This window comes from Trachurus japonicus, chromosome 21 (genome assembly GCF_045865225.1).
Source record: "Trachurus japonicus isolate A0001 chromosome 21, Traja_1.0".
Taxonomy (NCBI): Eukaryota; Metazoa; Chordata; class Actinopteri; order Carangiformes; family Carangidae; genus Trachurus; species Trachurus japonicus.
The window spans coordinates 27,439,549-27,465,030 of NC_140927.1; the positions used below are offsets into that span (position 1 = coordinate 27,439,549).

Sequence of the window (25,482 nt, forward strand, 5' to 3'; positions counted from 1 at the left end):
AACAAACTCATCTAAACCTCTATACCATATATTTAACTATTATGTAAATTATTTTACTTATTACGATTAAGCTTTTATTTCAACTACATGATTAAACAAAATCTTATATTTTACTATTTACATCAAAAAAATCACAATTATAACAAACTAATTATAAACTAAAATCCACCTTCATTTTCCTCAAAATCAACTATAATAATCTATACAAACAATAATTTCCTAAAGAAAACAATCGAAGCACCACAAACATTTATTCAAATAAATAGTTAAAAATCAGTTAACTAATAAAAAATAAAAAACTTTAATAAACAAACCAAAATATTATATCCAATCATAATAAGACAAAGAAAAACAAAATCAACAAAACCACACCCTAACCCAAAAAATCCATAACACTCAACACCCCATACACCAAATAATACCATAAAATATCAACACACATAAAAATCCTCAAACTACAAAAACCAATCAAAAAAATAAAACCCCCAAACCAACAACACCACAATACACCAAAACAAACAAAAACAAAAAATACCAAAACATAAAATAACACTTCACAACACAAACAACCAAAACCAAATACACAAATACAACCAAAAACCAAATAAAATAACAAAAAATCAAAACAAACCACAAACCTACACAAACACTACAATAAACTCAAAAATAAAACATAACACAAAAAATAACATCCCCTCTTACATAAACAATCTCCAACAATACAACCCTAAAACCCACAATAAAATACAAAAAACATACATAAACCAAACCCCAACAACACTAACAAGACCTAAAATATCCACTTACACTAACAACTAAAAAAACTAATCATATCAAACCTCTTTTCTCTCTTAAATAAAAACAAACAAACAAAAAAAAAACACCAATACATCCAAAAAAAAAAAAAAAAAAACAAACAAAAAAACTAAAAAAAAAAACACACAAAAAAACAAACAAACAAAAACACAAAAAAATATAAAAAAAAAAAAAAAAAACACAAACACCAACAAATACAAAACAAAAAAAATACATCAATACAAAAAAACAAAAAAAAAAACAAAAACAAAAAAAAACAACAACCAAAACACAAAACATACAACAAAAAAAAAACAAACAAAAAAAACAAAACAACAAACAAAACATAACAAAAAAAAACAAAAAAAACAAATAACAAAATACAACAAAACCATCCAAACAAAATCACAACAAATACAAACACCACACACATCCAAAACATCCTCACACCATCCTAAATACATATCACCAATACAAATAAAAAACCTAAAAAACACACCAACACCCACAAAAACACCATTTTCAAATTCAAAACTACCTATCTCATAACTACATTTCCTCCCACCTACTTTCACAACTTTCCTTTCTCTCCTTATACTCTCCTCATCCTTCTCTCTCTCCTTCTCACTCTCTTCTCACCCACCCTTCCCTCTTCCCACAACCATTCCTACCCTTCTCTCCCTTCCCTCTCCTCTTCATACTCCCCTCACTCACCTCCCTTCCTTTCTCCTCTCTCTCTCCCTTTCTTCTCTCTTCACCTCTACCTCCTTTCTCCTCTCTCTCTTTCTCCTCTCTCTCTTCCTCTCCTCCCTCTCCTCCTCCTCTCCTCTCCTCTCCCATCCTCTCTCCTCCTCCTCTCCCCTCGCCTCTCCTCCTCTCCCTCTCCTCGCCCCACCTCTCCTCTCCTCTCCTCCCCTCATCCTCTCCTCTCCTCGTACCTCTCCTCTCCTCCGCTCCGCTCCTCCCCTTCTCCTCTCCTCTCCTCTCCTCCCCTCTTGTCTCCTCCCCTCGTCTCCTCTCCGCTCCGCCCCTCATCCTCCTCTCCTCCTCTCCCCTACTCCTCCACATCCTCCTCTCCCCTCTCGCTCCTCTCCTCTCCGTATCCTCTCCTCTCCTCCCCATCGTTCTCCCTCCTCTCCTCCCCTCTCCAGAATCTCCTCCTCTCCTCCTCTCCCCTCATCCCCCTCCTCCTCCTCTCCCACTCCTTCTCCTCTCCTCCTCCTCTCCTCCCCTCTTCTCCTCTCCTCCTCCCCTCTCCTCTCCTCTCCTCTCCTCTCCTCTCCTCTCCTCTCCTCTCCTCTCCTCTCCTCCCCTCCCCTCCCCTCCCCTCCCCTCCCCTCCCCTCTCCTCCCCTCTCCCCTCCCCTCCCCCCTTGGACGAGGCCGCTGACCTTGACTTTGACTGAAGGGTCCCCAGACCATTTAGGAGGGAGCAGCAGCTGACAACTACAGAGATCTGAGGCTTATTAACAAAACATCCCGAGGCTAAAAATAGCTGCAGTTCACCAAACACCTCGTCACCATCAGTCAGCCGCCGCCGAGGGTTAATGCACCTCAGCGTTAGAGTCCAGGCTTTGGAATAATACGACGATAAATAACTTCGAAAAGCAAAATTTAATGCTGCAGAGTTAATAAAGGTGCAATCAGCTCTGCAACAAATCAAAACACTCCAGTCACACACTGTTGATGATGATGATGATTTTTTTTTCACAAGTCTGCACCGCAATGACTCTGGGAAACAAAAGCAGTGAGTCTGCAGCACTGATGAAGTCTGATATCTCAGCAAGTGGTAGAAATATTAATCAAAACAATATGTTAAATAAATAAATAAATAATGCATCAGTGTGAGGTCATGTTAGTTAGGTAGTCTGTTGATAAACTACCAAGTATTTACCTTTATAACTGCCTCCAATAAACACCATTTCCCATAAGCCCTTGTTGGGCGTGGTCAGTTCATATACAGTAATGTCAGAAAAAGAGATAATATATAGATATCTATTTATATAGAGAGAGGGCTACTGAAATGCATATACATTGTTGCCCATGAGGTGGGAATCACATATTTTCTTTTACCTCTTGTCATGAAATGATTGTGACAATGTGATTTATTCCTGATAGATAACAATGTACTTTATATATTCTCAAAACTTTATTGATCAATCTCTTCCCAACTAAATATTAAACCACAATTAACCGTTATAATAGGAATTTAACAAAGAATGAAGAATGTATCTGAAAACAAAATTATTTTTCAACTTTATGGGCAACGAGTGTATGAATGAAAGTACCTGTCCTGCCATGTTTGTAGTTTTTCTAATGGAGGACTGCTGCACACCGTGTATGTAAACAATAACTGGATATTTATGTTTAATGCAAAACATGTAGAGCACAGATCATTATATTATATCATATTATATTATTGTGTATAGTATTTCATATATCTTGTCTTATCTCATCTAATTGTTTCTTATATGTTTATTATTTTGTCGTACATTTGTTATCTTAATATATTCAGTTTCTTCTTCTCATATTCAGTCTCTTTTTCCCCATGAGCTGCCGCTGTATACATTTGAATTTCCTCTCCGTGTTGAATCTTAATCTTAGTCTCGGTCTTTTTCTGTGCACACAAACTTTGCAAGTGCTGTGGTGGATTCAGATTTGTCTGAATGAACTGGTGAACTCTGGCGGGACTGAGGGTCCAGACGCCGGTCCAGACGTGACGATGTCATGACCTCAGCTTTAAAGGGATAGTTCAACATTTTGGCAAATTGGCCCATTGCCATAATCGCTATAGTCATAGCAGTAGGTTCGTTACCATTAATTGTCGGTGCAAGCTGTTTTTAGAACGGAGGAGCGGAGCGGCGAGCTGCTCAGGGCTGTGCTATGGAGGCTAAAGGAATTTCTTGGTTTCCCTCATCAAACTCATCAAATACACAATCCCAAAACTCCAAAACGCTTTCATGGACAAGTTGTGACCTGCACAATCACCACGCTATGAGATAATAATGGAACGTTACGAGACTGAGCCGTTTTCGAGGTAAATACAGAGTCTGCTTGCTGAAAAACTGTCCCTGAACGCAACGCGCATCAGCGGTTTTGCATGAATTTCCCTCTAAAACAACTCTGTGTGGTAACGTTGTGTTATTATCTCATAGCGTGGTGAATGTGCAGGTCACAACTTGTCCACGACAGCCTTTTGGAGTTGTTGGATTGTGTATTTGATGAGTTTGATGAGGAAAACCAAGAAATTCCTTTAGCCTCCATAGTGTAGCTCTGAGCAGCCTGCCGCTCCGCTCCTCCGTTCTAAAAATAGCTTACACCGACAATTAAAGGTAACAAACCTACTGCTATGACTATAGCGATTATGGCAATGGGCCAATTTGCCAAAATGTTGAACTATCCCTTTAAACTCACCTGACACGAAGGCCACTTTCTCCTTGAGCACCGGCAGGACGTCTGAGGCCTTGACGCCTTCGGTCCTGAACGACCCTGAGGAGCAACAGAGGAACAGTGGGTCAGTCACAGCGGAGCGGAGCGCAGGGCTTTTAGCATTAATCCCATTATCAGATCAACATTCCTGAGCAAGAGAACACACACACACACACACACACACACACACACACACACACACACACACACACACACACACACACACACACACACACACACACACACACACACACACACACAGCTCTGACACAGTCATCCTGCTCTTTGTCTTCCACAGGCAGAAACATTGTTGTTGGCGTTGGCTCACTCCTGTGTTTACACTACGTGGTGAAAGTCAGTTCATCCACATCCCTTTGTGATCTTCATCTCTTTATGCTTTCAGTCCCCTGGTCTCGTCCTCCTCCTCCTCCTCCTCTTCCTCCTTCTCCTCCTCCTCTTTCCTTCCCTCTTTCAGCTCATCTGGTCATCCGTCTGTCACGTTATGAAATCACTCTCTCTCCCATCTCGGCCTGTGCTCTCTCTACCCCGCTCACCTCTCTCTCCCTCTCTCAGTAGAGAACAAGCCCAAATGTCCATGTCCTGCTGTGTGTGTGTGTGTGTGTGTGTGTGTGTGTGTATGTGCATGCGATACACACACACACATACACACACACACACACACACACACATTCCAAGAACATTCCACAGTGAGAACGCTAAGTCGGCAAAATCTATCTCAGGCCACAGAGCGAGAGAGAAAGACGAGGAGGAGAGGCGAAGAGTCACCAGCTCTGATCGAATCTGTTCCTTCATTTTTACAAGTCGATGTTACGTTTTAAATTATAATAATTAAAAAAAAAAACACGACAACAAGCGGAGACCTGGTTTTATCTTCATAGAATAAGAGAAGGACGAAGAGGCGTTTTGAATATTCAGTGGTGCTCAGGTATCGAATTGTGATCCTTTTATCGACCGATCAAATACATCTGATGATGATGATGATGTTGGGGACTGAAAAAAAAGGACTCATTTTATACGAGACTTTGATGCCTATTGAGGAAATGAGTCGATGACATTATTGGTGTCAGTTCAGCCAATGAGCCAGTGGATCAATATTTAGACAGCTGCTCTGACGCTGACTGACTGTAAAATGTTGAGTCTATAATAACCAATCCAATCCTATTCAATCCAATCCAACTTTATTTGTTGAAAACTTTAAAACATCCACAGAGAACCAAAGTGCTGTACAGAGTAATAAATAAAGACACAGCATCTTACATAAGACATGAAATTACATATAAAAACAGATAAAATAATCTAAATATATGTTTGTAACAATCATATTTGAGGGATTATTGCCAAAATAATTCTTCCTTATAATCAATTTTGGCATCAGCTCCAAAAATCCTGTATAAGTTAGGGCCCTGTTCAAGATAATACCATTGATTGGCTGTTTACTTCTACAATTACATTAGAGTGTTCAAAGAGACCAAGCTAAAGAAATAAAACTAAAGTAAAGTGTGTGCTGTAATTTCCTTTTATCCAAATGGGCTTGGTGATAAAAGGTATTCGTGCCAATATCGGACATTTTTGCAACAATACGAGCTCAGATCATGATGTCATTCATAAGACGTGTCCACGATCTAATTATCTACAATTATCAACGTCTCTCAAGGTTAAAATCATCTAATTGATCGGTTGTATGTTTGCTTGTGTAACAGTTTGAATGTATTGATCTGAGCCTGACAAACTGGTTTAACCTGCAGCACAGAGACGGATCCATGTGAATGATTTAAATCCTCCTTCAGCCACAAATCACATCACTTCACAAACATGTGTGTAATCCAAACCAGCAGGCTGCCGCTGATACTCCGTCACCTCACAGTGTCAGCTTCCTGGAAATTACTCCGGTCCGTCAGAGACAATCAATCAATCAATCAATGATCAAATCCACACAAAAAACCTGTCCAAGTGGCTTTAACTCTGCAGCACAAATCTCCCAAATCCATCTCTAATTAAGACTCATTACTGAGCAGCCACTTTCACCTGACGACTTGATGGATTCACACACTCGACTCGTGTAAAGAGACGAATAAAAACCACGCACATCTGGAATCAAACATCAAAACATCATGAACACGCAAGTTAAACATGTTACACCATTGTTTCTCTCTTTCTATTGGATGTTGTATTATATTCAACCTCCTGCACTCACATCTGCGCTGCCTCCAGCTCCTGTTAGTGAAGCTACAATAAAGTGTCAAGTATTGCTTCATGCACACACACACACACACACTGAGCTGTGTTTTCCAAGCACAATGTGTCAAAAATGAAAAACACATTTAAAACAAATATGACTTGCTGCTTTCATGTTCTGTGGGATTTTTTTTCTTTTTTTCCTCTGTTTTAAATCTGGCTGAAGCTTTAAAGTCAAAACATTCGGTCGTTGCCCTCCTCTGTTTATCTGCACTTTTATTAGTTTCCTACAACGTGACAAACACTGATGATGAAGACGTTTCCAGGCCTCACAGCTGGAACACAACAGACACAGACAACCAACCAACCAACCAGTCAACCACAGAGAAAGTCCTACATTTCCATAACTTATCTATTTATGTATTCTCACACTTAAAACTCGTATTTGCATTTATATATTACATTTTTCTCAAATATATAACAATAATATACTTTTTCAGATGCTTATGTCCTATTTATATTGAGTATGTGTATTTATTTATACATCTATCTTTATTTCATCATCTCTTTTCCCTCTGGACATTAATAAAATATTCTGATTCTGATTGAAAATGAAAATCTCATCAGGTCACAGCTGCTTCCTTCAGATGTCACTCTGATGCAAACTGAGACCGGGAATTGAACCCAACAGGTCGTACAGTATGTACACTGGCACGGTGGACCAGTGGTTTAGTACTGTCACGTTGTTCTCCCTGGTTCTCGACAGGTTACGTTATCACAAACTAGTTACCACTTAAAGGGATAGTTCAACATTTGGGCAAATTGGCCCATTGCCATAATCCCTATAGTCACAGCAGTAGGTTTGTTACCTTTAATTGTCGGTGCAAGCTGTTTTTAGAACGGCGGAGCAGAGCCGTGAGCTGCTCAGAGCTACGCTACGGAGGCTCATTATGGGATTTCTTGGTTTCCCTCATCAAACTCATCAAATACACAATCCAACAACTCCACAACGCTCTGGTGGACAAGTTGTGAGCTGCACAACTTGAGTTATTGGATTGTGTATTTGTATTTGGTACTGGATGGAGCTCCAACACTTCATCATCATCACAGGAAACAATCCAACATTACACACACACACACACACACACACACACACACACACACACACACACACACACACACACACACACACACGGCGTCACCATCAACCACAGACGAGGAAAAGTTCAGAGTAGAAACTGATACAGAATCTGAACTTTGGTCTTTATATTAAAATATTAATATTAAGTATTTGCATAGAAAAACAGTTTGTGTTCCTGAAAACAAAGAGAGAATAGAGAGAGAGAGAGTGTGTGTGTGTGTGTGTGTGTGTGTGTGTGTGTGTGTGTGTGTGTGTGTGTGTGTGTGTGTGTGTGTGTGTGTGTGTGTCTGTGTGTGACAGAGGTTCGATTCCCGTGTGCAACCATCATGGACAGACACACAGAACCTGATGATGTGGTTTCATGGAGCAGGTGCTTCAGTCTTCATCACATCTTCATCACCTCAGCCTTTACACTTTTACATACTGTTAACTACAGTTTATTTACTCCACCCAGAGATTGCTTGTTGTCATTTCACATCGTTTCCACGGTGACTTGAGCTACAGTAAGATCTGAAAACTGTATCGTTATCGTTTCACATTGTATCGCAATCGTATTGTATCATATCTTATCATATTGTATCACATTGTATCGTATCTTATTGTATTGTATCATATTGTATCGTATCTTATTGTATCTTATCGTATTGTATCACATTGTATCGTATCTTATTGTATCTTATCGTATCTTATTGTATTGTATCACATTGTATCATATCTTATTGTATCTTATCGTATCTTATTGTATTGTATCATATTGTATCTTATTGTATTGTATCACATTGTATCGTATCTTATTGTATCTTATCGTATCTTATTGTATTGTATCATATTGTATCTTATTGTATTGTATCACATTGTATCGTATCTTATTGTATTGTATCATATTGTATCTTATTGTATTGTATCACATTGTGTCGTATCTTATTGTATCTTATTGTATTGTATCATATTGTATCTTATTGTATTGTATCACATTGTATCGTATCTTATTGTATTGTATCATATTGTATCTTATTGTATTGTATCACATTGTATCGTATCTTATTGTATCTTATCGTATCTTATTGTATTGTATCACATTGTATCGTATCTTATTGTATTGTATCACATATTATTGTATTGTATCACATTGTATCGTATCTTATTGTATTGTATCACATATTATTGTATCTTATCATATCTTATTGTATTGTATCACATTGTATCGTATCTTATTGTATCTTATCTTATCGTATCACATTGTATCGTATCATAACGTATCATAACCCGATGTCCCCATCTCCCCCATACTCATGTGTGTGTATGTTATTTGGGTTAATCCAACCAATTGAACTTTAATTATGGGGGGGAAAAAACTGAAAGTACAGGTTTTGATACCAGAATAATAACTCAACCATAACATCCTGTTGACATAAATTCTTCACATTTCAGTTGTTAAACTGTATTAAACCCGCTGTTGTGTAATTAATATAATCTCACATTCTTCCTTTCTGTCCCTGTAACTGTCGCTTCTCTCCAGGAAAAGAGGAACGAGTGATAAAGAGGATTATGCAAATGGTTTAAACTGTCGAAAACAAAAGCCTACAACACACACACACAGACTCACAGGGACTTGTTTTTCCCACTTGGGAGGAAACTGCATTGACATCGCATTCATTTCCTGATCAACTCTTACTTTGATTTTAAACATAAACATTATACAACCTAAAGCTGAAGGGGGAACCATCTTTGTCCAATAAGGTGGAGGATGGAGAGAGGATTGTTCATTAAAAGATCTGTATGTGTTATTATTATTATGTTGTCTGACAGTCGTCCCGTCGTCATCTGTTTACAAACCCGGGATCAAGAAGAAAGGAAACGTGTAATTGAATCAAACAGCAGCTCAGCCAGGTGCTGAAAGCTTCCACTGCTCAAATCCTGCAAACTACAAGCTTATGGTTTCCGTGCTGACCTCGCCTGTCTGTCTCTCTCCGAACGCTGCTGACTCTCCACACTGGGACAATCCACTTGTCACGGTCAAATCAGTGTTATATAACAGTGTGTTTCCTGCTTTAGAAAAAATCTATACACAGTCAGAGTCAGGATGCACAGGCTCCATTAGGATCTTTATTTTATGAAACACTGTCTGCAAGTCATTTTAATTGTTGGTGCATTGTAAGTTTTTTTACAATAGAAGTAGGCTATTACAAGCATTTATTCTGCCTGAATTTTTGTGCATTTTCTTTTACTTATCACCGTCCAGCAGCCGTCACTCAGAGCAGCAGGAGCCCCCATGATGCTCTGCTCTGTTCATTTACCGCTATAAAATAACGCTGACAGCTGCTGTTGATATTAACTCATCACTTCTTGAATGTGCTTCATAAAAAAAAAAGTGTGTCAGAGTTAAAGCTGCAGTGGGATTTTATTTTGAAACCACTCCCTGGGGTGTTTTTTTCAGCAACAGTAAAGTTTGTTGATGTTACAGATAAAGTTAATTTAGACTGAGCTTTTTTTGGTGGGATGACAGTGAGAAAAGGGATTTGGTTTGGTAGACGAAAAATGAGACATAATAGGCTACTTACATAAATTAGTTATAAATCAAATATGAATCAATTAAATTTGTGCACATTTTTCCTAGTTTTAAATGCCATCTCTAGTAACAACAGGTTGTTGAATAAAAACAGAGCAGATTTCAATATAAAACACTCAAAGAAACAAAATGCTGCAAGTTGATGGTGGGCGGGGCTTGGTGACTGCTTTGTTGTGACATCACAAAGTGACAGGAAGTCCTGACGGCTGGTTTTAAGGCTCAGTTTCTGAATTCAGGCTGTGTGCATTTCTCTGTGGACTGAGGCTTTAATACTTTCACAGTACCGTAGATGACCAAATAGTCGCCCGCGTGCAAATACGCGCTTGTGCTCTAATAGCCGCCGGGGTCCGAGCCCATTTGGCAAAATAAACGCCGGTTCAATTAAACGCCCGGGCGATTAAGTGTTTACCATAGTCTTTCACAGAAAAAAAAAGTTTTTTTTAACAGCGCTTCACCGGCTCTCACCTCTTCTGTCAGTCAGCCCCTCCTCTCGCTCTCTCTCTCGCATGCAGGCGCACACACACACACACAAACACAAACACAGGTGCGCCAGCGGGATAGGTCGCGCTGGACTGCTAATAGACAAATAGATAAATGCGCTATGTTGAAATTACGGCGATCGACCCCCCCCCTCCCGCTATCGTTCATAACACTGATCTGATCAGCTCCCTGTGTCGCAGTAACACATGTGTATTTATTGTTTTATGTCAATAACGATGTCGGGAGTAGTTTTGTTCCAGTGGTCCTATGGTGACCTCCTTGTTCTTTGGATGATGGTCTGGTGCTGCTCATTGCAAAAATAAATTGTAGCCTGTTGCAAATACGCGCCTGGTTCTTATAAACGCCTGGGGTCCAAGTCCATTTAGCATATTAAATGCCCGGGCTACTAAATGGTCATCTACGGTATTAATATAGAACCTAGAGCTGCTTTATAATCACACTACACATGGACATCTACCTTTATACTGTATGGAGCTTTAACACAAACATCTACCTTTATACTGTATGGAGCTTTAACACAAACATCTACCTTTATACTGTATGGAGCTTTAACACAAACATCTACCTTTATACTGTATGGAGCTTTAACACATCTACCTTTATACTATAGCCTATGGAGCTTTGATAACCATAATAAAATGAATTGTTTTTAAAAGTGGACACTGAGGACTGAGGGCGGTCAAAGAAGCCTGTTAATGTTGGGATGAGGTTGTTATTTCTCTGTAACCAGTCAGTGGTTAAACTCATATCAGTCCCGAGGTGCTGGTTCATTTAAATTTTTAATGCTGATCAAAGAAATGTGCTGATTAACAAGTTGCCACAACCAGTAAAAATCTGTGTCAGATTCATCCACAGTTTTTTTTTCTTTTGCCTTAATTTCCCTTCTCTGGCTCATAAACATGACTCTCACTCACATCCTTAATCCCACCGACTCTGATTGGATCACATGGGTGAAGAAAGGCTCTAATGAAGCCGTCACCAGCCCCAGCTCTGTGTGAACTGCTGAGAAATGAAGAGATGAAGGCAAAGTGTGTAATTCTGAGGTGTGAAACCGGCCTATCGTAGTAATCCGTCCTTTAAAAAATGTGATGCTGCCTATTAGAAAAAAACGTAAAGACACGAGGGCGTCGGCGCCTTCAGCGAGGATGTGATGGAAACGTAAGAGGCAGGTGTTCACATTCAGCAGATCAACTCCTCTCTTCTTCCTCTTCTTCTTCACTCTCATCACATTTGCATGAGAGACGGGACGTCAGATGAACACACACAGCGCCTTTCATTTCTTCTCCTGGTGATTGTGAGACGACAAAGCAGCAGCGGCGGCGGCGGCGGCGGCGGCGGCGGCTTTTTCATCAAGTAAATAAAATAAAGACTTTGGCTGGGTGCGCTCCCACAGGAGATTGGACCAAAAGAAGGAACATGTTGAGCATCCTTTCATCTCTCTGATTTAATCAGCACAACGACAACGAGGTCCAAAAAGTGTCCACTCATGAATTAAAGCTTTAATACGTAGCTTTTTAACTATTAAAATACATGTCAAGCATGTTTTCTTCTTGTCTTTGTCCTCGCTCTTTCTGCATCCATCTCCCTCTCTCACACACACACACACACACACACACACACAAACTTTTGATCCAGCAGCAGTTTTCCTCATCAGAGATGTTCACCACATAAACACATACAGTGTGTGTTTGTACAGTAGCGATACAGCGGTGATTACAGCAGCATATGGCTGTTACACACACCAGACTAAATAACATGAGGCCACTGAATTGACTTGACATTCGTGTGTATGTGTGTGTGTGTGTGTGTGTGTGTGTCAGTGTGTGTGTGTGTGTGTGTGTGTGTGTGTGTGTGTGTGTGTGTGTGTGTGTGTGTGTGTGTGTGTGTGTGTGGTGAAGTCTCCATACAGAAAGAGAGAGAGGGATTTAATTCCAGCAGCAGTTATCAGACGTATAATGAGTGTGTGTGTGTGGAACAGTAGATCCAGTGGTTCAGTAAGTATTAACTCATTGAGTGCCGCGCTCCTTTCCAAAGTTTTAGTCAAGTGTACCGGCAAATTAGACCATATTTGACTTTTTATTTTAGAGCCATAGTGTATTCTATATTATTGCCACCAACACATACTGTAGCTCATTTGAAAGGTTTAACTTTATCCTTCAAATGGCCACAAACCGTTTGTTTCTACGTGCCTCCGTTCCTGAGAAAAGTCAAGCTAAACATGGCTGGGTTTCACCAAAATCCCTCCTTTTTTTCTAGAAAAGGAGATAGAGCGTCTTTTATGAAAGCTGCTCTGTTTGTGTCTGTCGCTCTTCAGACACTCGCATTTCTGGATCAAAGGGCTCGTATAAGATAAATATACACAACAATTGTTGTTCTATTCACAAAACCACCATCGGGGGCGGGGGGGGCGCCACTAAACAGCAATAACACAGACGCACCGTGCCGTGTCACAGCCTCTCGCCGCGGAACGTGAGGCTCTGCCGGCCACAGCGGCTCGCGAACACCGGTCCCGCCGGTGGTCGCGGTCCGTCTGTGGTACGGGTCGGTGGTGCCGGTCTGCTTTGACCCAGAGACCATCAGATTTTAACCGCGGGAGGACTTTGGGGAGGACACGGTGTTGCTCCAGGTGAAGACCGGGCGGGACAGTGGGCTGAGAGCTTCCTGGTTCAGCTCCCAGCTGCTGCAGCCTCGCGGGTGAGAGCAGAGCAGCTGCTGCATCCACATGCAGAACTCCGTTTGCAGAAGCTGAGTTATGATAAAAACTTCCAGATCATGAGCTGTCATGTGACTTTGATCGTCATCTATTTCAGTTCTCCTCGTCGTAGAGTCCCCAAATTTACATATAATGTGTATTAAAGTGTCTATTTTCATAATTTAAAAAAAAAGCAAAAAACGAAAAATTTCGTTTTTGGCACTCAACGCATGGGAACGAAAAACGAGAAATTACGTGGTTGGCACTCAATGAGTTAACAGTACTATAGTATTAACAGTACTATAGTATTAACAGTACTATAGTATTAACAGGATGAAGTTTGTTTTTAGAGTCAGTCAGTCAGTCAGATGTTCAGACAGCTGTTGTCTGACTGAATGTGCTCATTTACAAAGACACGAAACAGACTGAAGAACCTGGGACCGACGTTGTTGTTTGTTATTGTTACATTAGAAGTGGTTGTTTTCTTGTGTTTTGGACAAGAAAACACAAGAAAACTAATTGATGCAGGCTGCATTAATTTTAGTCGCGTTTTTTGCTCCCCCCCCCCGACACTGGGTGACCATCAGGAAAACGATTTTCTCCTTTAACTGAAACATTTATGTATGGTCATCCAAACATCCATTTTATTGTTGACTTATCCTTCACCTTCATGACCACAGAGCACATTGTGAGTCGTCGTAAGCTGATGGGATGGCACATATGTCACGACTGTTAGGCTCTGGGCAAAACACAAGAAAACAACCACTTCTTATGTAACAATACAGTAACATAAGAAATGTTATTGCAGACTGCATCAATTTTAGTCGTGTTTCTTTTTTGCTCCCCCCCAACACTGGGTGACCATTAGGAAAACAATTTAGGGATAAAAAATGGCCAGAATTCTCCTTTAATTCTTGCTACTGAGTTATACACAGAATATCCAGGCTAACAACATGTGCATCACTGTTATATAAAGCACATCATTTGATATATACTCACTGAAATTAATCAATTACTTGTCCATGAATTAATATCTGAGTAAAGCTACCTGTCAGCTTTTCCACAGTGAATCCAGTGCAGAGTTACTCCAGCTGTTCGATGCTCAATTGGTGACAAGAGGACAAAAGTGTGTCAAAAAAATGTACCGACACCATCACAACAACACTAAGCAGCCTTCCTGACCGTCCTCTGGAAATGAAAACATCCCAGTCAATCAGCAGTTTCTGAAATACTCCACCAAACAACCATAATCAACGTTCTTCTCTGTTCCGATGTTCAGTTTGAACTTCAGTCAACAGATCATCTCGACCACGTCTACATGACTTAACGCACTGAGCTGCCACATGATTGGCCTTTTAGATATTTGCATGAATGAGGCGCATGAGCAGGTGTCTCTAATACCGTGACCTTTGAACCAAGCTGCACAGCGGTGTCGGTCTTTGAAGCATCTCTAAAAAAGAGAAACCTCAGAACAACAGATACAGTATTATAACTTTTCTGTTGCAACTTCATCTCCTTGTTGGCAGCTTCCTGTGTTTGAATTGACTTCGTCAAGCTTTAGCTGTCTCGTCCTCATGCAGAAAAAAGAAAAAAGGCACAAACACAAGAGAAACTGAGGAAATGGAAAAAGCCGACAGCATCAGACAGAAATGGATCTGCTGAGTTCTCCAGGTTCTCAGAGAGCGTTGCTAAGCAAAGAGAGCAAACAGCCAGCGCGGCTCGTCAGCTTGTTAGCATAAAAAACAAAACAGAAAAACCCTCGGTGAATAAACTTCTAATAACCGTGAATGAGTGACGGCCACGAAACGCCTCCCTCTCTGTGTCTGGCCTCATTTACATGCTGCTAAGGAGGAAAGTCATGAATTCAGTTGAACCTCCGAGTCAGAGTCACAGAGAGGAAACTGACCTGTATCATTAACTGAGAGAGGAGGGGTCTCGTTATACCACTGATAATTATATTCATGAAATACTGTGTTTCATAACATTGGTATTAAATTTAAATCTTAAAAATGTTTGACCACAAAAAAACAGATTTGCAGCTGCCTGGCTCCAATAAACACGACTTTACAACTGAAGATTGTTTCTGCTTGAACCTAAGTCAGAGGTGATTCATCGGGTCATGATAATAATAGTAATAATTCCCTTTTTTATACAGCACCTGTGTTTTTACATTAAAAAAACAGAAACACACAAGATCCGTGGCGAAGGAGACTGAGACCGGGAGGAACCACAGTAAGAAGAGAGATGAGGAGAGAAATTAAATGAGATGGAAATAATAAAAAAGGAGTTAGCTGCACTAAAACAACATGAAACAAATGGAAGTGGAACAAATAAAGACACAAATAAACTAAAAACAGATAAAACTGTGATAAAAGTCAATAAAAACAAATTAAAAAACACGTCAGACTGCACCTTTACAACCAAAACATGATCATTTCTTTACCATCTATGCAGAGGAGTTGAGTTCAACAACAGGCCAGAGTGCAAACGTCTAAAAACAACTTATCTGTCCATGTGGAAGAACAAAAGATAAACTAAGATTTTTAAATGTTGTCCGGGGGGATGGTCAGGAAAAAGATGGCCCCGCCCTTTGTGACTTCTATTAAAGAGGAACTATGCTCCATTTTTACCTTAGTTGAACAGCTTCAGAGCAGTTGTGATGGTTTAATAAATGTAATCTCTTGTTTATGACAGATAAGACTACAAAAATATACACAAATATACCCGTTGTAACGTGTATATGATAAATAATGTTATCTACCGCTCCATGGATTGATTTCTCACTGGCTTCATTGAAAACAAATGCACATGGCCATTAGCAAAACAGCAGAAAAGAGACCAGACTTGTATAGTTCCCCTTTAACTCTTCTTTAAATCTCATTAAATAACATTTTCTCAATCAAATATAACAATTAACCCTTACGTAAATGTTTTGTAGTCTTCCCTGAGGACCTCCATGTAAATAGCACAATTATGACTATTATGACAATAAATAATCCTCATAATTGTCTATCGAAGTTGCCAGATTGTGTATCAAACCTAATTTGCTGTTGCTGTTGTTGATGTTGTTGATAATATGAACTGATATGTGATGGTATGTATTCATAATTTTGCTATATCATCAAATTATTTACTTTATCCCTGGAAAAAATGTTGAAAGTTGAACTATTGAACCCTAAAGTTTGACACGTTTCACCAAGAAGCAATTGAGGTCTGAAACTGTGAACACAGATGGGCTACATCATGGTGTGGTTAAATGACCATATAACGAAGGAAGTGGTAAATTATAACTAAACAGCATCCTGCTTCTGATTTCCATCATGAAAAGACGACCTGAGCTGTTCTCATCACTTCACTGTGAGCTCCTCTGGATCTCTGCATCTCCTCTCCTCTCCTGGTTTTCCCTGTTAAAAGGGTTTTCCATGGAGTTTTTCCTCAGTGGATGTGAGGGTCTAAGGACAGAGGATGTTGTTATGATGGGATGTAAAGCCCTTTGAGACAAACTGTTTGTAAAAACGGGTTATACAAATAAAATTGCCTTGCCTTGCCTCTCATCACCCTCCATGTGTTTCCTGAACTGCAGTCGTTGGTGTCAGCAGCCAAACAGTCTGAGCAACTAATCAGCTCTGTTGTATCAGTACGGACCAGTTAGGTTCAACAGTAACAGGGGGTTAGGGGAGAGGCGGAGGGAAAACTACACACAACTCACAGCTGTCAAGGTTGATTTTAATCACAAGACGACTGAAGATTTAAAGACAAACAAAGTGCAGCACAAAAAAAAAAAAAAACAGAGATGTGTGTGAGGTCGAATGAGCCCCGAAAAGTCAGGAGGAGCAACATCAGAGAGAGGATGTAAAGAAAAGTACTGCAGCATCACACACACACACACACACACACACACACACACACTGAAACACACACAAACACACACTGAAGCACACACACATACTCTGTCTCTGTGATATATCACTGAGTTAGTGCCTTACAGTGTTTCAAAGGAGTAAAGCTACACAAAAACCACTGTGACCAAACTAAACCCAGCCGCACACACACACGCACACACGCACACACACACACACACACACACACACACACACACACACAAGCTCACACAGGCAAACACACACACAGAAGTCTTCAGAAGTCTTTTAGAGTCTGTTCATGTTTTTTTCATTTGCTCGAGCCGTGTGTTGCTCTAATGTTTTGTTCCTGTGAAGCTCTTGTGTGTGTTTCTGTGTGTGTGTGTGTGTGTGTGTGTGTGTGTGTGTGTGTGTGTCTTAGATCAGCAGCATACCCAATTGGTTTGATGCATGTATCCTACCGGTTGCTATGGCTACCTCTGAACTCCCCGACGACAACAGCCACCACCACCATAACGACGACATCGACTTGCAGAAGTAATTATCGATGTCCAGGGAGGTTTTCTTGTTCTTTACTTGTTCTCAGAGTTTGATCCACACAAACTATTTTTATTATCACACATCAGTTCAACTATAAACTATAAACTATAAACTATAAACTATAAACTATAAACTATAACGTCAAACCGACTCACAGGCGGAGGAATGTAAAAACTGTAAAACGTTTAGTGAGCTGCAGCTTTTTTTTTTTGTTTTTTTATGCACCAGCGGCCTGGAACAGACAATAAGAGACTTGACTGCTCCTGATTTTAATTTATTCCACTGTGGGTTTGGTTTTATCTCCACTTATTGTCTTTATTAAAGGATCTGATTATGTTATACTGTATGTTTACTGTATGTTGATGTTTATGTCACTTCTCTGTTGTGTTCTTGAATGGAAAGCACTGTTGTTGTTGTTCTGCTTCTTGTTCTCCTTCCTCGTCTTTCTTCTTGCTGTTCTTCTCCTTCCTCGTCCTTCTCCTCCTTCCTCGTCTTTCTTCTTGCTGTTCTCCTCCTTCCTCGTCTTTCTTCTTGCTGTTCTTCTCCTTCCTCGTCCTTCTCTTCCTTCCTCGTCTTTCTTCTTGCTGTTCTCCTCCTTCCTCGTCTTTCTTCTTGCTGTTCTTCTCCTTCCTCGTCCTTCTCTTCCTTCCTCGTCTTTCTTCTTGCTGTTCTTCTCCTTCCTCGTCCTTCTTCTCCTTCCTCGTCTTTCTTCTTGCTGTTCTCCTCCTTCCTCGTCTTTCTTCTTGCTGTTCTCCTCCTTCCTCGTCTTTCTTCTTGCTGTTCTTCTCCTTCCTCGTCCTTCTCTTCCTTCCTCGTCTTTCTTCTTGCTGTTCTCCTCCTTCCTCGTCTTTCTTCTTGCTGTTCTTCTCCTTCCTCGTCTTTCTTCTTGCTGTTCTTCTCCTTCCTCGTCCTTCTCTTCCTTCCTCGTCTTTCTTCTTGCTGTTCTCCTCCTTCCTCGTCTTTCTTCTTGCTGTTCTTCTCCTTCCTCGTCCTTCTCTTCCTTCCTCGACTTTCTTCTTGCTATTCTCCTCCTTCCTCGTCTTTCGTCTTGCTGTTCTTCTCCTTCCTCGTCCTTCTCTTCCTTCCTCGTCTTTCGTCTTGCTGTTCTTCTCCTTCCTCGTCCTTCTCTTTCTTCCTCGTCTTTCTTCTTGCTGTTCTTCTCCTTCCTCGTCCTTCTTCTCCTTCCTCGTCTTTCTTCTTGCTGTTCTTCTCCTTCCTCGTCCTTCTTCTTGCTGTTCTTCTCCTTCCTCGTCTTTCTTCTTGCTGTTCTTCTCCTTCCTCGTCCTTCTTCTCCTTCCTCGTCTTTCTTCTTGCTGTTCTCCTCCTTCCTCGTCCTTCTCCTCCTTCCTCGTCCTTCTCCTCCTTCCTCGTCCTTCTTCTCCTCCTTCCTTCTCCTCCTTCCTCGTCCTTCTTCTCCTCCTTCCTTCTCTTCCTCCTCCTTCCTCGTCCTTCCTCGTCCTCCTCCTCCTTCCTCGTCCTTCTCTTCCTTCCTCGTCCTTCTTCTCCTCCTTCCTCGTCCTTCTTCTCCTCCTTCCTTCTCCTCCTTCCTCGTCCTTCTTCTCCTCCTTCCTCGTCCTTCTTCTCCTCCTTCCTTCTCCTCCTTCCTCATCCTTCCTCGCCCTCCTCCTCCTTCCTCGTCCTTCTTCTCCTTCCTCGTCTTTCTTCTTGCTGTTCTTCTCCTTCCTCGTCCTTCTCCTCCTTCCTCGTCCTTCTTCTCCTCCTTCCTTCTCCTCCTTCCTCGTCCTTCTTCTCCTCCTTCCTTCTCCTCCTTCCTCGTCCTTCCTCGTCCTCCTCCTCCTTCCTCGTCCTTCTCTTCCTTCCTCGTCCTTCTTCTCCTCCTTCCTCGTCCTTCTTCTCCTCCTTCCTTCTCCTCCTTCCTCGTCCTTCTTCTCCTCCTTCCTCGTCCTTCTTCTCCTCCTTCCTTCTCCTCCTTCCTCATCCTTCCTCGTCCTCCTCCTCCTTCCTCGTCCTTCTTCTTCTTGCTGTTCTTCTCCTTCCTCGTCCTTCTTCTCCTTCCTCGTCCTTCTTCTTGCTGTTCTTCTCCTTCCTCGTCCTTCTCTTCCTTCCTCGTCCTTCTCCTCCTTCCTCGTCCTTCTTCTCCTCCTTCCTCGTCCTTCTTCTCCTTCTCTTCCTTCGACGTCCTTCTTCTCCTCCCTCCTTCTCCTCCTTCCTCGTCCTTCTTCTCCTCCTTCCTCGTCCTTCTTCTCCTCCTTCCTCGTCCTTCTCCTCCTTCCTTCTCCTCCTTCCTCATCCTTCCTCGTCCTTCCTCGTCCTCCTCCTCCTTCCTCCTCCTTCCTCGTCCTCCTCCTCCTTCCTCGTCCTTCTTCTTCTTGCTGTTCTTCTCCTTCCTTCTTCTCCTTCTTCTTCTTCGAACATACACAACCTAAACACTTATAATTGTTGTGTAACAGTAGCCATGTTTCCATCCAAAGTGATTCGAATTACTGGGAAATGCGCATTAAAAGAAATTCGAATCATGTGTGTTTCCATCTACGGACTTTGCACCCCCCCCCCCAAGTCCGTAGATAAAGGGACAGACGGTCTGATTTGAACACATTAGCGCGATTTAGTGCATATGTTTATTACCGTCATAACGCAACCCGTGTGTGTGTGTGTGGGAGAGAGAGAGAGAGTTGCGCCGCCCCAGACTTTATTAATGATAAACTCTGGACGCGCTGGTTGATAAGTTTGGTTTTTACTGAGGAGGAACGATGAAGAACTGTGCAGTAGGCCTAATCACATATGAAGGTGTGTGGGGGCTTTTATTTTGCCGTGGCAATGCGCCACAATTAATTAATTGTTGTGTGACAGCGGAAACCCTGATGTTGTCTTGTGAGTGAACTGCAACACGGGAGCAGATGGGGTGAAAGTGGCTACGTCACACTTGATTCGCATACAGCTGTTTCCATCCCATTCGAATCAACCAAAACCCGGCCATAGCAGCGTATTTCAGTTTGTGCGAATCAGGGGATTTTAATTCGAATCACGGCGTTTCCATCATCATTTTCCGATGCGATACATCTAGATGATCTAAACAGCTGATGGAAACGCACCTACTGATGTCAAATAACACAACGCCACTAAAATGAGTGAGTGATGTCACAATAATGTCGCCTCACACACAGAAAGAGCCTCTAGGTTTGACCTCTGGAGCACGACACCACGGCCTTTATACATACGGACTTCACATGGCATGATCTTCCTGTGTGTGTGTGTGTGTGTGTGTGTGTGTGTGTGTGTGTGTGTATCTAAAATTGCCTGCGGATGTGAAGGTGAGTGTGAATACTCGTCTATCTGAATGTGTCAGGCCCGTGACGGACTGTCAACCTGTCCACAGTGAACACTTCTCCTGTCACCCAGTGTCAGCTGCACGCACACACACACACACACACACACACATTACAGAAACATTTATTCCCACACTACCACATGAAAAAAACATGAACGTTCAGCCATGAGTGTAGCTACTCTGGCATGTGCAGCTTCTTCCTTTAGAGCAAGGTCACACACACACACACACACACACACACCGTCAGGAAGTGATGTCACTGCCTGCACCGTTATGTATGTGTGCAGCATGCATGTGTGTGTGTGTGTGTGTGTGCGTGCGTGTGAGATCCATTTTATCTCCACTGTGTCTATTCTTATGACAAACTACAGCAGTTAAGGTCACAATCTGCTCCCTCCCACACGGCGCAGACACGTAGCTGCTGTTCAACGTTTCCAGACGTGTAGATGTTAAAGGTCGACACACATGTTCCTGCAGGAGCCATTAACACACTGACACACACACACACACACACACACACACACACACACACACACACACACACACACACACACACACACACACACACCACCCTACAGCAGCAGCAGTAGGACAGGAAGGACTGCTAGCATCATTGAAAATGTACCCACAATGCCGTGGGAGTGAGATAAGCTGTCAGACGCTGCCTCCGGCTTTAAGTTCTGTTCACGTACGTGCGACGCAGCGAGGTGACATTGAGGAAGCTCAAAGACGGAGCATCTGCAAATCACAACAAACATGACTCACATGATGAGACTCACATCATCCCCACCACCACAACCACCACGACAAAATAACAAAATAAGGCTGCAAGAATTATTCTTAGATGTCCAAATGATACTCCTATTGAAGAGCGATACAAAAAACTAGAGTGGTCGTATAATAATAGCTAGAAATGTTCTTCAATTATTTTATAACTTAGATGTTAAAAAGAAGCCGAAACTGTTGATAAGCAGATTCCAGCAGGTAAAAGACAGTCATTTAGTGAGGATGTTTCTCCCAGGACTATTAGGCTTGTAACTGGTAAAAGGATGTTTTGTTTTCGGGCTGTGAAGTTATGGAATGGTTTACCTGATCTCATTTACTTATTTTACTTTATTTTAAACAAAAAATGAGGGGTATCTGTTTTAAAGGGATAGTTCAACATTTTGGCAAATTGCCCCATTGCCATAATCCCTATAGTTTTAGGAGTAGGTTTGTTTCCTTTAATTGTCGGTGCAAAATATTTTTAGAACGGCGGAGCAGAGCCGCGAGCTGCTCAGAGCTACGCTACGGAGGCTCATGGGATTTCTTGGTTTCCCTCATTTTCCCATCAATTTTGTGTGTATAATGCCATATGTTTTTTGGTTTGTGTTTATATTGTATTGTGTTTTAGTTATAATGTATTGTTTTTGTATTGTATTGTGTAATGTTTTTATGCTCTTGGAAGAATACTGGGCTAAAAGAGATCCAAACAAACGACGACAAGAAATTCAAAAAGGTCACATGAGCCTAATGGAGCAGAGCGTGTGTGTGTGTGTGTGTTGCAGTCTGATCAAAAACCACAGTTCAACAGCTTTATGCAAAACTAAACTGACTGAGGCCATAACGTGTAACACACACACACGGAGGCAGGATCAGGGTGTGTGTCTAAATGTCATTAGGAGGCAACAGGTGAGCCCCCCCGTCTGCGCCCTAGCAACAGCTGCCTCGACAACCGGCTGCCGGAGCTCATGTGTTGTTACCACGGAGACAGGGGGCTGCTGGGGTCCGTCATATTTAATGCTGCTTAGCTTTTAACACGTTACAAGAATCCAAAGTGACACTATTCTTGGATTAACGGCGGCGGACGCCTTGAAAATCCACTCAGCTTCAGATTCAGCAGGTTTTCATCCATTTACCAAATCGACGACGACGCTGTCACGGGTCACGAACGCCTCATCAAAGAAACACTTGTCATCCAGCCTCGTCAGCATGTGTTAAAAACCGGGCTCGGGTTGCGTCAGCTGCTTGTATCTATTACCACATTTGTGTTTGAGTCCTTATTAAAAAGCTCCGACAGCGTCCGGAGCTGAGACGTCACCAGAACTGGCTGAGCGTCAGATTTACAGATTTTTTACATCATTTTACATGTATTTTAAACGTTAAAGCAAGATTTTATTTCTTTATGATCCTTCACAGTCTTCAGTGTTTATCTTGACCCAGTTTTCAGGTGTCTCATGAGTTGTCGTGCCAAAGAGACACGTCCAAATCTCTCTGATGGTTTCAAGCAAATCGATAAAATTATACGAAATAACTCAAAAAAAACAAGTGTAAGTTTAAGTTTTTTAAATCATCCGACAAATGCCTTGATTTTGTGTTTATCTTGAGATAATCGAAATATCATATCGCACAGGACAAAGTAGATTTTAACTTTACATCAGTGTAGTTGTAGCTGCTGTTGCTTTGGTTTTTTATTTCAGTGTAGTTGTTATGGTTACACGTCGTCCTGGAGACGCTTGTGGTACCAGCTGCTTCCGACAGAGGAGGTTTTCAGACAGATTCTGTCACAACAGTGTGAGATACAGTGATGAAGCTGTACAGGTGTGTGTGTGTGTGTGTGTGTGTGTGTGTGCGTGCGTGTGTGTGTGTGTGTGTGTGTGTGTGTGTGTGTGTGTGTGTGTGTGCGTGCGTGTGTGTGTGTGTGTGAGATCTGAATCAAGGTCGAGTTCATGGTTTGACCTGAGAGGACGAAGGGCTGAGTCCTAACGGGTCAGAACGACAACATGTTGATGGGGACAGAAACATTTTGTTGATTACATTTTTCTGCTTTCCCTTAAAGGGATACTTCAACATTTTGACATATTGGTCCGTTGCCATAATCCCTATAGTCATAGCAGTAGGTTTGTTACCTTTAATTGTCGGTGCAAGCTGTTTTTAGAACGGCAGAGCAGAGCCGTGAGCTGCTCAGAGCTACGCTACAGAGGAGGCTCATTATGGGATTTCTTGGTTTCCCTCATCAAACTCATCAAATACACAATCCAACAACTCCACAACGCTCTGGTGGACAAGTTGTGAGCTGCACATTCACCACGCTATGAGATAATAACACAACGTTACCACACAGAGTTGTTTTAGAGGGAAATACAGAGACTGTTGATGAAAAACTGCCCCAGATGGAAACACACATCAGCTGTTTGCATGAATTCACCAGATTTTTGAGCTGCACAACTCATTTTACAATCAGGTGACATCACTTTCTTTGGGCGTTGTCTGTCGTGCAGTGAAGATGGAGGAGCGAGGAGCGGCCACCTGCTCCTCAACAGCCAACGTCTGAGCCTTTCTCCCTCTCTGCGCCTGTGCTGAGTGTCACACAACGCCATGGCGACATAACAAGGGACAGAAAACATGGAGGCCAGGATGGCGTTGCTGCGGCAACAGCTGAGTTTCCTCCTCCTCGTCCCGTCATAACTGAGAGGTTTCAGACACTGGGCCGCAGATTCTTTTGTCTCGTTAGCATTGTTGCAAAACAAACCTGCTTTAGAGTCTTCAAAAGAAACTTTATGGACCGATCGATGGTTTTGCCTGTACAGTGTAGCCGTCAGAGCTTTGGTTTCATGTCACAGGTAGGCTTGGGCGGTATTACGGTGATACCGTATACTGCAGGTGTTTAAAAAAAGGAACGGTATCAATTTCAATACCGTCATGAAAAAATGCAATGCACTTATATAGGAGATAAGGATTAAATATTAAATAAAAGTAATTTATTTCTAAAATTGACTATATGTCCAGTAGCACTTATGTGTGGTTGAATTTTCAGTTAGTTTAATATGTTTTAGCCTTACAGTCTATGGTTTTAGCCTACTTTTACCTGCCCGCCGGTGAGGGACAGACCGCCGGTGAAGGACAGACCGGCGGTGAGGGACAGACCGGCGGTGAGGGACAGACCGCCTGTGAGACAGACCGCCGGTGAGGGACAGACCGCCGGTGAAGGACAGACCGCCGGTGAGGGACAGACCGCCGGTGAGGGACAGACCGCCGGTGAGGGACAGACCGCCGGTGAGGGACAGACCGCCGGTGAGGGACAGACCGCCGGTGAGGGACAGACCGCCGGTGAGGGACAGACCGCCGGTGAGGGACAGACCGCCGGTGAGGGACAGACGGCCGGTGAGGGACAGACCGCCGGTGAGGGACAGACGGCCGGTGAGGGACAGACCGCCGGTGAGGGACAGACGGCCGGTGAGGGACAGACGGCCGGTGAGGGACAGACCGCCGGTGAGGGACAGACCGCCGGTGAGGGACAGACGGCCGGTGAGGGACAGACGGCCGGTGAGGGACAGACCGCCGGTGAGGGACAGACGGCCGGTGAGGGACAGACCGCCGGTGAGGGACAGACCGCCGTGAGGACAGACGCGGTGAGGGACAGACCGCCGGTGAGGGACAGACCGGCCGGTGAGGGACAGACCGCCGGTGAGGGACAGACGGCCGGTGAGGG

The 25,482-nt window shown here is 42.4% G+C and overlaps 1 protein-coding gene across 1 annotated transcript in view; it reads right to left on the minus strand.

The window, feature by feature from the left end:
- Positions 1–25,482, minus strand: part of kalrna (kalirin RhoGEF kinase a) — a 205,466-nt gene that overhangs the window by 144,079 nt on the left and 35,905 nt on the right. Inside the window, exon 2 of the mRNA XM_085766061.1 lies at positions 4,209–4,283. Within this exon, the coding sequence (XP_085622187.1) occupies positions 4,209–4,283 (75 nt within the window). The remainder of the gene's footprint in view (positions 1–4,208; positions 4,284–25,482) is intronic.